This window comes from Podarcis liolepis (genome assembly GCF_965112155.1).
Source record: "Podarcis liolepis genome assembly, chromosome: Z".
NCBI classification, from domain to species: Eukaryota; Metazoa; Chordata; class Lepidosauria; order Squamata; family Lacertidae; genus Podarcis; species Podarcis liolepis.
In genome coordinates this window covers 24976805-24989337 of record NC_139570.1, presented here as the reverse complement: position 1 = coordinate 24989337, position 12533 = coordinate 24976805, and the positions used below count along the sequence as shown (strand labels likewise).

The following is a 12533-nucleotide window of genomic DNA, read 5'->3' as shown; positions in this document are numbered from 1 at the left end:
TTAAGGGATTTCTTACCTGCGCTTCACCACAAGGTCCCTGGGTGGGTTACAACCTGAAGGAGCATCTCCACTCCCATTATTCAGCCTGGACACTGAGGTCCAGCTCCAAGGGCCTTCTGGCGGTTCCCTCACTACGAGAAGTGAGGTTACAGGGAACCAGGCAGAGAGCCTTCTCAGTATTGGCACCTGCCCTGTGGAATGCCTTCTCATCAGATGTCAAGGAGACATAAGTGTATGACTTTTAGAAGCCATCTGAAGGCAGCCCTATATAGAGAAGTTTTAAATGTTTGATATCTTATTGTGTTTTTATATTTTTCTGGAAGCTGCCTAGAGTGGCTGGGCAACCCATGCAGATGGGTGGCATATAAATAATAAAAATAGTATTAGTATTCATATTAGTATCCTATAAAATCCAGTAAAACATTCAAACCAAACCAGATAAATGTACATCCAACAATACAAGCAGTCTCACAAACATCACACAAATTTAAAGGTATGTCTGCAGCAAACGATGGAAACTATATAATGAGGCAGTGTGGTGTAGTGGTTAAGAGCAGTAGTCTCGTAATCTGGGGAACCAGGTTCGCGTCTCCGCTCCTCCACATGCAGCTGCTGGGTGACCTTGGGCCAGTCACACTTCTCTGAAGTCTCTCAGCCCCACTCACCTCACAGAGTGTTTGTTGTGGGGGAGGAAGGGAAAGGAGAATGTTAGCCGCTTTGAGACTCCTTAAAGGGAGTGAAAAGCGGGATATCAAATCCAAACTCTTCTTCTTCTTCTTCATCTAGGTAAGGCAATTTCCTATCCCATGGTAGGGAAAATAGGGCACTGCCTCACCAATCTCAGTTTACCGTCACCCAACCTACACCCAGCTTACTTTCAACCAGTCATGGAGTGGCTTTGCTTTTTGTTGACTGTTGCTGCTCTTCCTTCCTTCCCCCTTACCAGTGGCCAATGGGCACTGGCCACCACTGTTCCTATGTTCTGCAACATAAGTAACACCTATACTAGTTTTGTTTTCTTTTCTTTTCCTTTCAGGTGCCACAGCTGGTCCAATTCTGACCGATCCCTGGAGCAGACTTCATCAGACGATGTCTTTGTTGACTTTGTGGCATCTCAGCCCTCACTTTATCTACAGCCTTCTGGCATCCTGCTGCAAGAGATGCCCCAGGCAATGGGTCATGGGGCTCTTCTCAAGAATGCAGATTCAAGCGGTCCCCCTTCTAGCGATTTCTCCTCTTCCTCACCGCTTTCAGGACCTCCCTTGACACCAACCTTATTGGTTGATAAAAGCCCGAGTGCTCTTTCCTATGGCATTACTGAACTTGATGTTCTGGGCAATACCCCACCACCAAGGCCTCCTAAGCCAACCCACTTCGCAGACAAACGGGTTGAAGAGCCATCCAGTGGGGCCCTTCAGAATGGACATGTTGGGATCTCGTGTGCTCAAGGGGCATTGGTGCCAAGGAGAATCTCCTTGTCTGGATTGGACAGCATGAGAAGTTGGAGAGGTAAGGATGTGAATGGTCTTGTCTGTTAAGAGTTTGCCTTCCTGAGCTCATTTGACCACCCCTGGTTTGTATAATTTCAGAGTTTGTTCCACCCTTACTCCATAGCTGGGAATGGAAGGAATTGTCAATTTGAGTTCTCTAGGTTTCTTGCTTTTCCCATCTTAAATTCAGTTCTCCACGTTTCTGTAGCAACTCATGAATTTTTGTTGTTGTTGCTGTCAAAAAAATCCTCCTGAAAATTCTTCAACGTTTAGGTACATATTTATCCTAAAAAACACATTTTTGTCTGCAATTTTGACTGATGTGCACATTTTTGGAAGTAATTTCTCTTTTGACTGATGTGCACATTTTTGGAAACAATTTCTCTTATCCTAATGCATTTTTGTATGTTATTTTGATGAATACTATCATTTTTACACACAGTTGCCCTTAACGTTGTTTGGTTGGAGAACTGCATCACATTGCAAACATGGGAGAAGTTCAGATTTTGAAGGGTGGCTTAGTTTTGGTTCTCCTATTGCTCTGGAAACTCTGAATTTGATAAATTCAGCTTTAAATGCAGATTGAACTAAATCCTCCCCACCCCAATCCCTATCCATAGCACTGGTCTTCAACTAGTGAGTTAGGACCTACTGCTGCTATAGTGCTTAGTGAAGGAAGACTTCTTAATTTTTCTGGTGCTGATTATTGTTTTGATGTCTTTCATCTTTGCTGGTTTTGAAGGGAGGGTTGTGTGTTTGTATTTTATGCTGCTCTTGGTGATGTTACTATTCTTTTTTTTAAATGATATTTATTAAAAGTTTAACAATTACAAAAAAGCGAAGAAAAAAAGAGACAATAAAGAGTTACAATACATCAAAAAAATAAAAAAACAGAATAACAAAAAAGGAATTCAACAATACAAGTCAATAAAAAGAAAAAAGGGAGAAAACAAAACACACAATACAACAAAACCAAAAACAAAAGCAGACAAAAAAATTAAAAACCAAATCCGATATTCCCAAATCTTTATCTTTCATTAACTTGTTTCATCGACCTCCTCATGCCTCCCTTTTTTGTATTCTAGTTATTAATTATCTCAGCAAATCCTTTCCATCTTTCACTATATTCTGTCATTAATTTACCTTAATTTATTTTAACCTTATCTTACCATAAAAAACTTAAAACTTATTTATACATAATTATTTAAAGCATTTCTACTAAAGCCAAATAATTTCATCCCAACGTTTTTCTAACACTCATTAATCTTACAAAAATTCTCTAAATGAATTTTTAAACTTTCTTCTAATCTTCATCCATCGTCTCTTCTTCCTGGTCTCGGGTTTTGTCAGTCCTTTCTATCCCTTCCATCTAGTCCATCAACCTGGTGACCTTCTATCCGAGGCTCTTAAGTCTTTTCCATGTCCCTTCTGCAGGTCTTCTTCATATTTATACCTGCACTTTACTTTGTCTTCTGCTGATCTTATTCTTAACTTCCTTCCTTTCTCACTGAGGTGTAGATCTCGGGGAGACTCCAACTTGACAGTATCTTTATCCCTTCTCGACAGGTCAGCCCATTCTCCAAAGTCAGCACTGAAATCCAAAAGATATTTGAAGGCATATTTCAAAGTCCCTCCAAGGTTAAGGGCCCCCACAACTCCAAACTCCCCTTGGCCCAAAACTAGATCCCAAAAGTCAAAACATCCCTGCATAGGCAGATCTATCCAGCTTCCCATCTCCAAACCAAACAGTACTCCATCTCTCCAAATCTGACCTTCTCCAGGTTCAGTCGTCAGAGACAACAACTTATGTTCCTGCAAGACCGCGACTCTCTCCATTTCTGTTACTTGAGCTTCAGCCACAACCTCCTCCTTTGTCTTCTGCACAACTTGCTCCATTTCTATTACTTGAGGTTCAACAACAACCTCCTCCTTTGTCTCCTGCACAACTTGCCCTGTCAAAGCAGATTCCTGGATTGGTTCCTGCGTGGTTTCTATATAGGTATTCACTGTTTGTCCAAAATTGCTAACTGCAACAGTCATCAAATCCATCTTCTCATGTAGCTGTTCCAGTAAAGCACTTGTCTTGCAAAAAGCAAGCACTAAAGCTTCTTCTGGGCACATTCTTATTCAAGGACAAATGTCTGGTTCTCACGATCTTAATCTCCACAACTGTAGAATTCCCCAGATCGACTCCAGCAACAGTTTCACAAGCTCCCTCTAGAGGAAATAATTTCTGTTTGTATCCGTCTTTTAAAAGCAGATCCGGCAACAAAATTCCTTTCGTTTTTCAGATATTTTGTTCCTTTTAAGTGCAAAAGGAAACATTGGAATCAATATGTTTCTCTTTTTTAACTATCTGTCAAAAAAGCGTTTCCTTCACAGTCGATGAACTTCCCCAAAGCGTCTGTCTCTGACACCCCGTTCCCAGGTTCAAGACGGTGGAAATTTATCCTTCTTTACTCTCTCTCCTGCAGGTTTAAACAGTCTAAGATTTCCCCCCTCTTCTCATTATTCCAAGGGGGGTTTGGTAGTTTTAACTGATGGAAATTTAGTCCTTTACAAGCGACTTTCCAGACTTTAGCTTGCAATGTCTTTGCTTCAATCTATTTACAAAAGCGGAAGGGGGACTTCCTGTTTAGACCTTCCCGCTTCGGTCCCAAATTAAGATGATTCATAATCCAATTTTCCGTTCTACTCACGGGTAGTTGTTTAAAGTCCAATTGTCCACAGGAAAAAGTCAGTGCTCTCCGGCAACAGCAATGCGGCTTCACTCCGTGAAAAGAGCAGTCGATTCGAAGCACTGCGCCGCTCACCCCACGTCGCTCCGGATCCCTGAAACCGGGTTCCCCCGCGAGTAGGGGAGGCGCTAAAGGTGCCAGCCGAATCCCACGTCCACAGGCTTCTCCCGCCAGTGGTTTTTAGTGGGTCTCCACCTCGCCGTGGCGGTCCAGACCCTAGTTTCACAAAGCGGATTCCTCCCGGTCAGAGGAAATCCGCCATTGCCGGAGGTCCCCAGAGGCGCTAACCTGGAAGTCCGGTGATGTTACTATTCTTATTCTGGTTGTTGTTGTTTTACATTGTTTGTACCTTTTCAAACTGCATTTACATTTCATAAGCTAACCTTGGAATTTTATTGAAGTGGTTGGGGGTACAAATGTCTCAGATAAATGAAATAAGCTTGTAGCTGTAACTGACCGTAAGCCATATTGATTGGTTTGCTCCCTGTGATGTCTGTTACAGGGCCACTCCAGAACAGTTTTTCAACTTAGGAAAAACTGGGATTGTGTGAGTGTTTTATTTTAAATAAGTGAGGAAATGAACATTCTGTTGAATGAACACACTCCTCGTGCTTAAGTTAAGAAGACTGATAACCAAGTTGAAACGGGCAGAATAAGGAGGCTGTGCTGGTTGCTATGAGTTATAATCTGAAACATCTGGAAAATATCAGGGAGGCAAAAACTGGACAAGACAATTGACCATAGGAACATTTTAATTAGTATGGCCATTCACATTTTGAAAGGAAGTCCTCCTCGTCCTCCTCCTCCTTGTCCTGTCCTTCACCAGCAGATCCAAGTGAGGGTTATAACAATTTAAAAATCAGTGTTGTTTGTTGTTTAGTCGTTTAGTCGTGTCCGACTCTTTGTGACCCCATGGACCAGAGCACGCCAGGCACTCCTGTCTTCCACTGCCTCCCGCAGCTTGGTCAAACGCATGCTGGTAGCTTTGAGAACACTATCCAAGCATCTCGTCCTCTGTCATCCCCTTCTCCTTGTGCCCTCCATCTTTCCCAGCATCAGGGTTTTTTCCAGGGAGTTTTCTCTTCTCATGAGGTGAGGTGGCCAAAGTATTGGAGCCTCAGTTTCAGGATCTGTCCTTCCAGTGAGCACTCAGAGCTGATCTCCTTCAGAATGGATGGGTTTGATCTTCTTGCAGTCCATGGGACTCTCAAGAGTCTCCTCCAGCACCATAATTCAAAAGCATCAATTATTCGGCGATCAGCCTTCTTTATGGTCCAGCTTTCACTTCCATACATCACTACTGGGAAAACCATAGCTTTAACTATACGGACCTTTGTTGGCAAGGTGATGTCTCTGCTTTTTAAGATGCTGTCTAGCTTTGTCATTGCTTTTCTCCCAAGAAGCAGGCGTCTTTTAATTTCGTGGCTGCTGTCAGTGTTAAAAGCTGTTAAAACAAATGACAGTCACAGGAATAGTCACAGGAATAGGGTGGCTCTTGAAAACATTCTTTTCTGGTGTCAAAGGCCAGGGTAAAGACGTGCGGCTTCTGCATTCGCCAACAGCTGTATAGTGAAGGTGCCAGAAACACCTATTTAAGGAGGGAATGCCACAAATTAGGGGCAGTCACAGACAATTTGCTCTCCTAAGCTGCTACCACCCTGAACTTCTGAGAATGGCACAACTACCCAGAGGGCCCCCTGGGCTGATCTCAACATCCTACAATGGCCTGTAGGAGAAGGAGGGGGTCTCTCAGATGTTTGGGGCCTAAGTTGTTTAGGGCTTTAAATACTAGTGTGAGGATCTTGAATTGGGCCCACAAACAAACTGGCAGCCACAAACTGCTGCTACTACTCCTGTTGCTTTTTAATATGCACATTGCATTGTATGGAACCTATTTTGTTTTAATTTATTAACAACTGTGTATCTCGTCTTTCTGCCTTGAAGAGAGGCCCTCTGCACACCTTCAGATAATTCTGAAGAATGTTTTTACCAGCTCATTTTATCAGTGTCCTGTGCAGTTCTTGGAAGCTTTTGAGAGAAACACCCATCACTGGAAGTGTTATTCTCACTAACAACCTTGAGTTGCTGGGGAAGCAGACTTTCTAAAAGCATGTGTGCTACTTTACACGTAAACACACAGACATTGCACACACAGAGCATATTCTTAAAGAGCTTTTCCAGATGGGAAACCCACAATTTTATTCTTTGTCTATTAGTTTACTTATTAATTGACTTGCAGTTTAACTCATTAGCTGAATACATTGCAGCTCTGATCTATGTTGGCTCCAGGATTTTGGCCACCCTAACCTGGAAGAGCTGGACATGCAATTCGAGAATTCTCTTTGGCTGATCTTCTTGGATACTTTGTGCAAAGTAGAATGGGTAACACTGTGTGGGCAGTGCGGCCCCATTTTGCTCTAGGGGGCCCTGGCAAATGCCTAACCTTGCCCCCCCTCTGGCCCCAGTTACTGCTGTTAATTTCTATACATCCACCAATGTCCAGGGCATATATTGTGTGTGGCATCAATGTCCCACCTCACAATGGAGAACCCACTATGCTCTCACTAGTATGCAAGTGGAACTCCTTCTGACGTAGTCTGAGTGCTAGAGACTGTGGCATGGAGCAGGGCCTGCCCATACAGCCTCACAGGCCCTTCCATATCACCTTTCAGCACAGAGAGGGGGCTGTGTGACACACTCCCCTCCAGAATAAGCCAAGAAAAAAAGGGATCTCTGCCCAGAGATGCTTTCGATCTGACTTTGTAAAAGACAGAACATCAGGAGAGAGTGGAAGTCAATGGATTTGTTCAATCTCTCCTCCTCTTTGATTTGTCTCATCTCGCTTTCTCCCTCCCTGCATGGTTTCTGCCTGGAAAAGGCTGTCACCAACCAGCTTAGCACAAACAGGTAATGAAATGGACAAACTCTGGATGTTTGGATATCTGAATCTGGTGTGTATAGTGAGGTTTGGGCACAATTCTTTATGTTTGGTTAAGTAAATTTTCACATAGCGAGCAGGTGAAAGCAGAACCTTCAAACTGCACACAACAGGCTAGGATTGTATCCTCCAAGACCTACCTTTTGTTGAACAGCTAATTAAATTGCTATGGGTTTTCTTTTTTCTTTTTTTGATTTGCAGCTGACTTGGAAGGAAATTCCCTAAGACGCAGGGATAAGAGGCTTAGCTTGAATCTGGTAAGTGCAGTACTGTCTTACACACATACACCCTTATTCAGCATGGTTTTAGAAGTGAACATTAACAAGAAATTAACTAGCCTATGCTGTCTGATCAATATATAATAAATCGTTACCCAATCCAATGTAATAAAATAACAGTTAGCATTTTTTCATATGTTTAGGCCAAGGTTTCCCAAACTTTGGTCTCCCAACTGTTTTTGGACTACAATTCTATGGTTGCCATATTTCTAAAAGTGAACATCTGGACACAAAAGTTGAGCTCCAAAAAAAGAATTAAGTTCTCCCTCCCTATTTTGGGGGGAAATCGCCAAAAAATCAACACTTCCTAGATAGGCTGCCATAATGCCTGGGTTTCCCCAGACATTTCAGCTGCTTTTCATAAATTTCACCCGAACACTATTTTCAATGGACAAATCTCGGCTATCTCGGCTATGTCCAGGAAATTCCAAACGTATGGCAGCCCTATAGAATTCCCATCATCCTTGACCAATGGTCTTGCTAGCTATGGATGATGGGAGTTGTAGACCAAAAGCTGGAGAACCAAGTTTGGGAAACACTGGTTTAGGCTGCAGCTCTGTGCCCACTTACCTGGGAGTAAGCCCCATTGGATCAAATGGGCCTTATTTCTCAGTATAGTGGCAGTGGCTCTCCAGGGTTTCATACAGAGGACTTTCTCAGTGATGTCTGGAGACCGAACCTGCTGCCTTTTGCATGCAAAGCAAGTGCTCTTCCACTGAGAATTTAATTAATTAATTAATTGATTAATTATCCCTTCATCTAAGGATCAGAGGGTGGTTTACAATTGAAAAATATGAAATAATGCTGAGGATATATCAAGGGCTCTGTCCTCCTTCCACTGTCTGTTTCTGCCAAGGATGGTGCAGTCAGAATGTTGCAAATTCAAATCAAAGATAATGAGAGAAAGAGAGAGAGAGAGAGAAGAAATTGCTCCATTACATACATACATATTGACATGGTAAAAGCTAAACCAAGGTTCTTCAGCCTTCGGACCCCAGATGTGGTTGGACTACAAGTCCCATCATGCCTGGCCATTAGCTAAACTGTCAGGATTATGGGAGTTGTAGTTCAACAAAAACATATGGTGGTGATGATTGATTGATTGATTGATTGATTGATTGACAGACATAGCCCCAATCTGAATTGGACTCACACAATGAGAGGACAGGAATGGAGTGTCCTGAAAGAAGGACTAGGCATAGAACACTAAACAAGAGCACTCCACGTTGCAACATTTTGTTGGAAGCCCCAACTGTCCATAATATTTATGTGTTAATTCATTTTCCGTTCCACGTTTCAAAAGAGGTCTTTGGGCAGTTTACAAATTCCAACAAAAAGGAATCGATGTAAGATATACAATGCCAATTCCACATTCAGAATGAAACAGTATTAATACCAAGTTTACTGTAATAATGATCACAATAATTCCACATTTTAAGTATGAACAGAAGGGATGTAGCTCGGTGCTTAAGCATCTGCTTTGCATGCAGGTTCAATCCCCGGCATCTGCAGGTGGAGTTGAGAGAGATCCTCGTCTGAAACCTTGGAGAGCTTCTGCCAGTCAGTGTAGAGGATACCAAGCAAGATGGACCAATAAGGCAGCTTCCTCTGTATGTTGTTCTAAAGTAACGTAATAAATTAAATATATTTAAACAATGTACCATATTTAATTGAATGTAATATACACCTTTTTTGGCCAAATTCCTTTGTGAAAATTAGATTTGATGGGGCCAGCAAATACTTTTCTGGTTTCAAGGTTTTGAAAACTGAGGTGCACATTAGATGCAATGGCATTTGCATAAATATGGTACATTAGTAAGGCAGCTAAAAACCACAAAAGCATATTATATACATGATTCAGGTAGGTAGCTGTGTTGGACTGACGCAGTCAAAAAAAAATTTAAAATAATTGTCCAGTAGCACCTTAGCGACCAACTAAGTTTGTTCTGGGTATAAGAAGTGTGCATGCAGACGAAAGCTTATACCCAGAACATACTTAGTTGGTCTCTAAGGTGCTATTGGACAATTTTTTTAATTATATACAAAACAACAAAAGACATCACAATAATAATACTAATACAGTTATTAGTGAGTCGTCTTCCTCCTGGTTAGCCCAAGAAATCCAAACTTCCAGTATGCCATTTTTCAGACTTGAAAAATTATTAGGGTGGAATTTAGCCCAGAGCTAAATGGGGTGTGGCACACAGGAAATGGGGTCTGTTCATGAGGGCCATACAAGAGAGGCATGGAAGGTTGCATTTAGCTCCCATGCTTCTCACTCCTGATGCAGGACTCCAAGCTAGTCAGGAGGCTGAACCTGAGAGAATCCTGGGGAGAGCGGATGGATAGGTCCAAGGTTTGGCCCTGATTTCTGATTTGGAACCCTTTTCTTAACCAACTTTCCCTTTCCCTTTCCCTGTGCTTATTTCTGAAGCCAAGTCGTTTTAGCCCTCTCTACTCCAGCACATCAAATAGTTCTGAGGACAGTTATGTGCCAATGCACCCCAGCATCTCCCCACCGATCCCAGGATCTGACTGCACACCTGACGGCTACATTCCCATGAGTCCAGGCTCAGCTACGTTTATCCGCTCTGCAGCCAGCATAGAAAAAATCTCCAGCCCTCTGCCTGAGCTCCCCACAGACCTGGAACCACCTCCGGTGAACCGGGATCTCAAGCCTCGTCGAAAATGTAAGCTTGTCTTTCTACAAGCTGTTTTTCGAGCACCTCTATGTGTTTATCTTGGGAGTTTCGGGAGTTGATTTGATGGGTCCAGCAAGTGGATATCGAGGACAGTGAACAAGTCCAGGACAAATTCAGCCTAGGGCCATGTCCTGAATACAGTGGCTAGGTCTGCAAGCTCCCATTTTAGTTTTCCACAGTGCCTTCACGGGCACTCTGCTTCCAGTTCTGCCATCAAGTAAGCCAGCGGTGGGCAACCTCTGGCCCACAGGCTGAATTAGGCCTGCCGGATCTTCCCATTGGTTTGTGAGACTTTTTCAGTCAAACCACACCCCCATTCCCTTCGTATGAGTGGTGTGAAGCAAGTAAAAGTTGGACTGGGCTGAATGGGGGTTTGCTTGTGCTGCCAATCAGATTTGATGACACCTGCAAACCCTTGTGGGGATTGATGAAGCTTTCCGGATTGTGGCTGTGCCCTCTTGGCTTGATTTCAAACTATCCACGTGAAAATGGGCTACCTGCTGTCATGGTGATGACAGGAGATTGGCAGGTGACTGGCCCACAGAGGAGTGGGGACGTGATCTGCTGCCCAGATCCAGTTTCACAACCCTGAGGTAAGCCCAGGGCTGAGGACCCACTAGTATATGAGGGACCCCCACCAGAGGCCCCTATGATTAATTTGATTTGCTCAAACTTGGAGCTGGCCTTGCAAAGGACAGAACAAACAGCTGACGTTTGAGCAAATACAACATTCATTGGGTGGGTCACTTGTTAACTACAGGCTTGAGGTGTGTTTTTTTCTATTCTTAGAAGTCACTCAAGAAGTAGGTGTCTTTGGGACTGCAGTCTTAGTAGTGGAGTTGGAAAGCCAGGAGGTTGGTCTGGCTTTCCAGAGGAACTAAACTGGTATCTGAACTGTACAAAATCTGGCCTGCGGGAGTGCAGGCCAGAGCAATGTTAAAAAAAATATGCAGAGGTAGATGAGATGGTTGAGGAAAAGGACTTAGAGGCAGGAGATGTGGTTGTGGGTGGGCTGTTGTCAGGTTGCAGACGGGAAGAGATGGAGGGGCTTCATTGCTATTTGGTGAACAAGATGCTCAGACCAAGCCTGGAGCAACAGTTATTTAGAGCCAGCCAGGTCCCCATTGGTCGCCTCAAATCACCAGACCTGGCTTGTGTTGATGAGATTGCAGTACCTTCCCTGGTCGTTAAAAAGGTGGTGCTGTTACCCTGGAAAGATCAGACCAGAAACTCCTGCAGCCTATGAGCTACTTTGGAGTAGCAAGAATATTTATTTTATTGCATTTATATCCCACCTTTTCTTTGAAGGAGAACATAGTTCTCACCCTCCTCAATCCCTACAACAATCATGTGGGGTAGGTTAGTCTTAGTGGCAGTGATTGGTCACCCAGTGAGCTTCATGGCAAGTGGAGATTTGAACCCTGGCCTCCAAGGTCCTGGTCCAACACTCTAACCACTACACCACTGTGGCTCTCTAAAGAAATTAAGGAAGCTCTGCTACCTGAGTCCACAGTACGAGCCCCCTGATGTCATAAACTTCCTTTCTTGGATCTGCTTCCATCCTGTTAAGTAACCAGCTACCCACACAGCAAGTTTACAACTGGATCTGCCCCTGTCTTTGGCCAGCTCTGTGGCAGTAAGAAGTCTTCTCTCTTTAAATCTTCAGTCCGACCACCTCCGCTGGACCTGCGAAACCTTTCCACCATCCGAGAACATGCTGCCTTAACCAGGACGTGGACTGTGCCTTAGTAAGTGGGTGTGAAACCTGTTCCAAAATTTTTTTTAGGAGATTGGCCTTGGCAGATGGTTGGAGGAACTATTAAAATAGTATCCCTGGATCTCAGTATGGGGGGCATTTACCTAGTATCTTGCTGAGCTGTATGGTTCATGAATGAACAACTTACTGCTCTTTCACCAACGAGGCCTCACACATACACTCATGCGTAATACGGACATCACAAAGCAGAGGTAAGTGTCAAAATAAGTACACTCAGAATACATTTTTTAATTATAATGTTATAATACATTTGGAGAGGCATACCAAATCAAAAGGCATATAGGGTTTTTTACACTTAACTTTTTTTCTGGTGGCATAGTTGTTCCCTTTGGTTTTCTGTTTTGTTTTGTTGCATACTGCCATATGACATTGTTATTATTCAGCTACTATTTCAGAATAATGTACTAAAAAAGAAAAGATTTTTTTTCCCTTCTTCTGCCACATCAAATCTGACATTCATTAAGTTTTGGCCTTGAGGCCAGAAAGGACATCACCACACCTGATTTATACCCAAACAACGTTAATATAATTCACTTAAGTTATGGTTTTACTTGCAGAGAAGGAGAGCAAGTTTAAACTGCCAATGTTGAATCTCCTTATACATACTGCC

The 12533-nt window shown here is 43.1% G+C and overlaps 1 protein-coding gene across 6 annotated transcripts in view; it reads left to right on the top strand.

The window, feature by feature from the left end:
• Positions 1-12533, top strand: part of GAB3 (GRB2 associated binding protein 3) — an 81694-nt gene that overhangs the window by 59351 nt on the left and 9810 nt on the right. For 4 of the 6 annotated variants that reach the window (XM_083485153.1, XM_083485154.1, XM_083485155.1 and 1 more), the window contains exons 4-8: positions 1037-1509; positions 7368-7423; positions 8935-9054; positions 9879-10134; positions 11813-11894. In XM_083485153.1, the coding sequence (XP_083341279.1) occupies positions 1037-1509; positions 7368-7423; positions 8935-9054; positions 9879-10134; positions 11813-11894 (987 nt within the window). The remainder of the gene's footprint in view (positions 1-1036; positions 1510-7367; positions 7424-8934; positions 9055-9878; positions 10135-11812; positions 11895-12533) is intronic. The other 2 variants (XM_083485157.1, XM_083485158.1) reach the window with 1 other exon arrangement.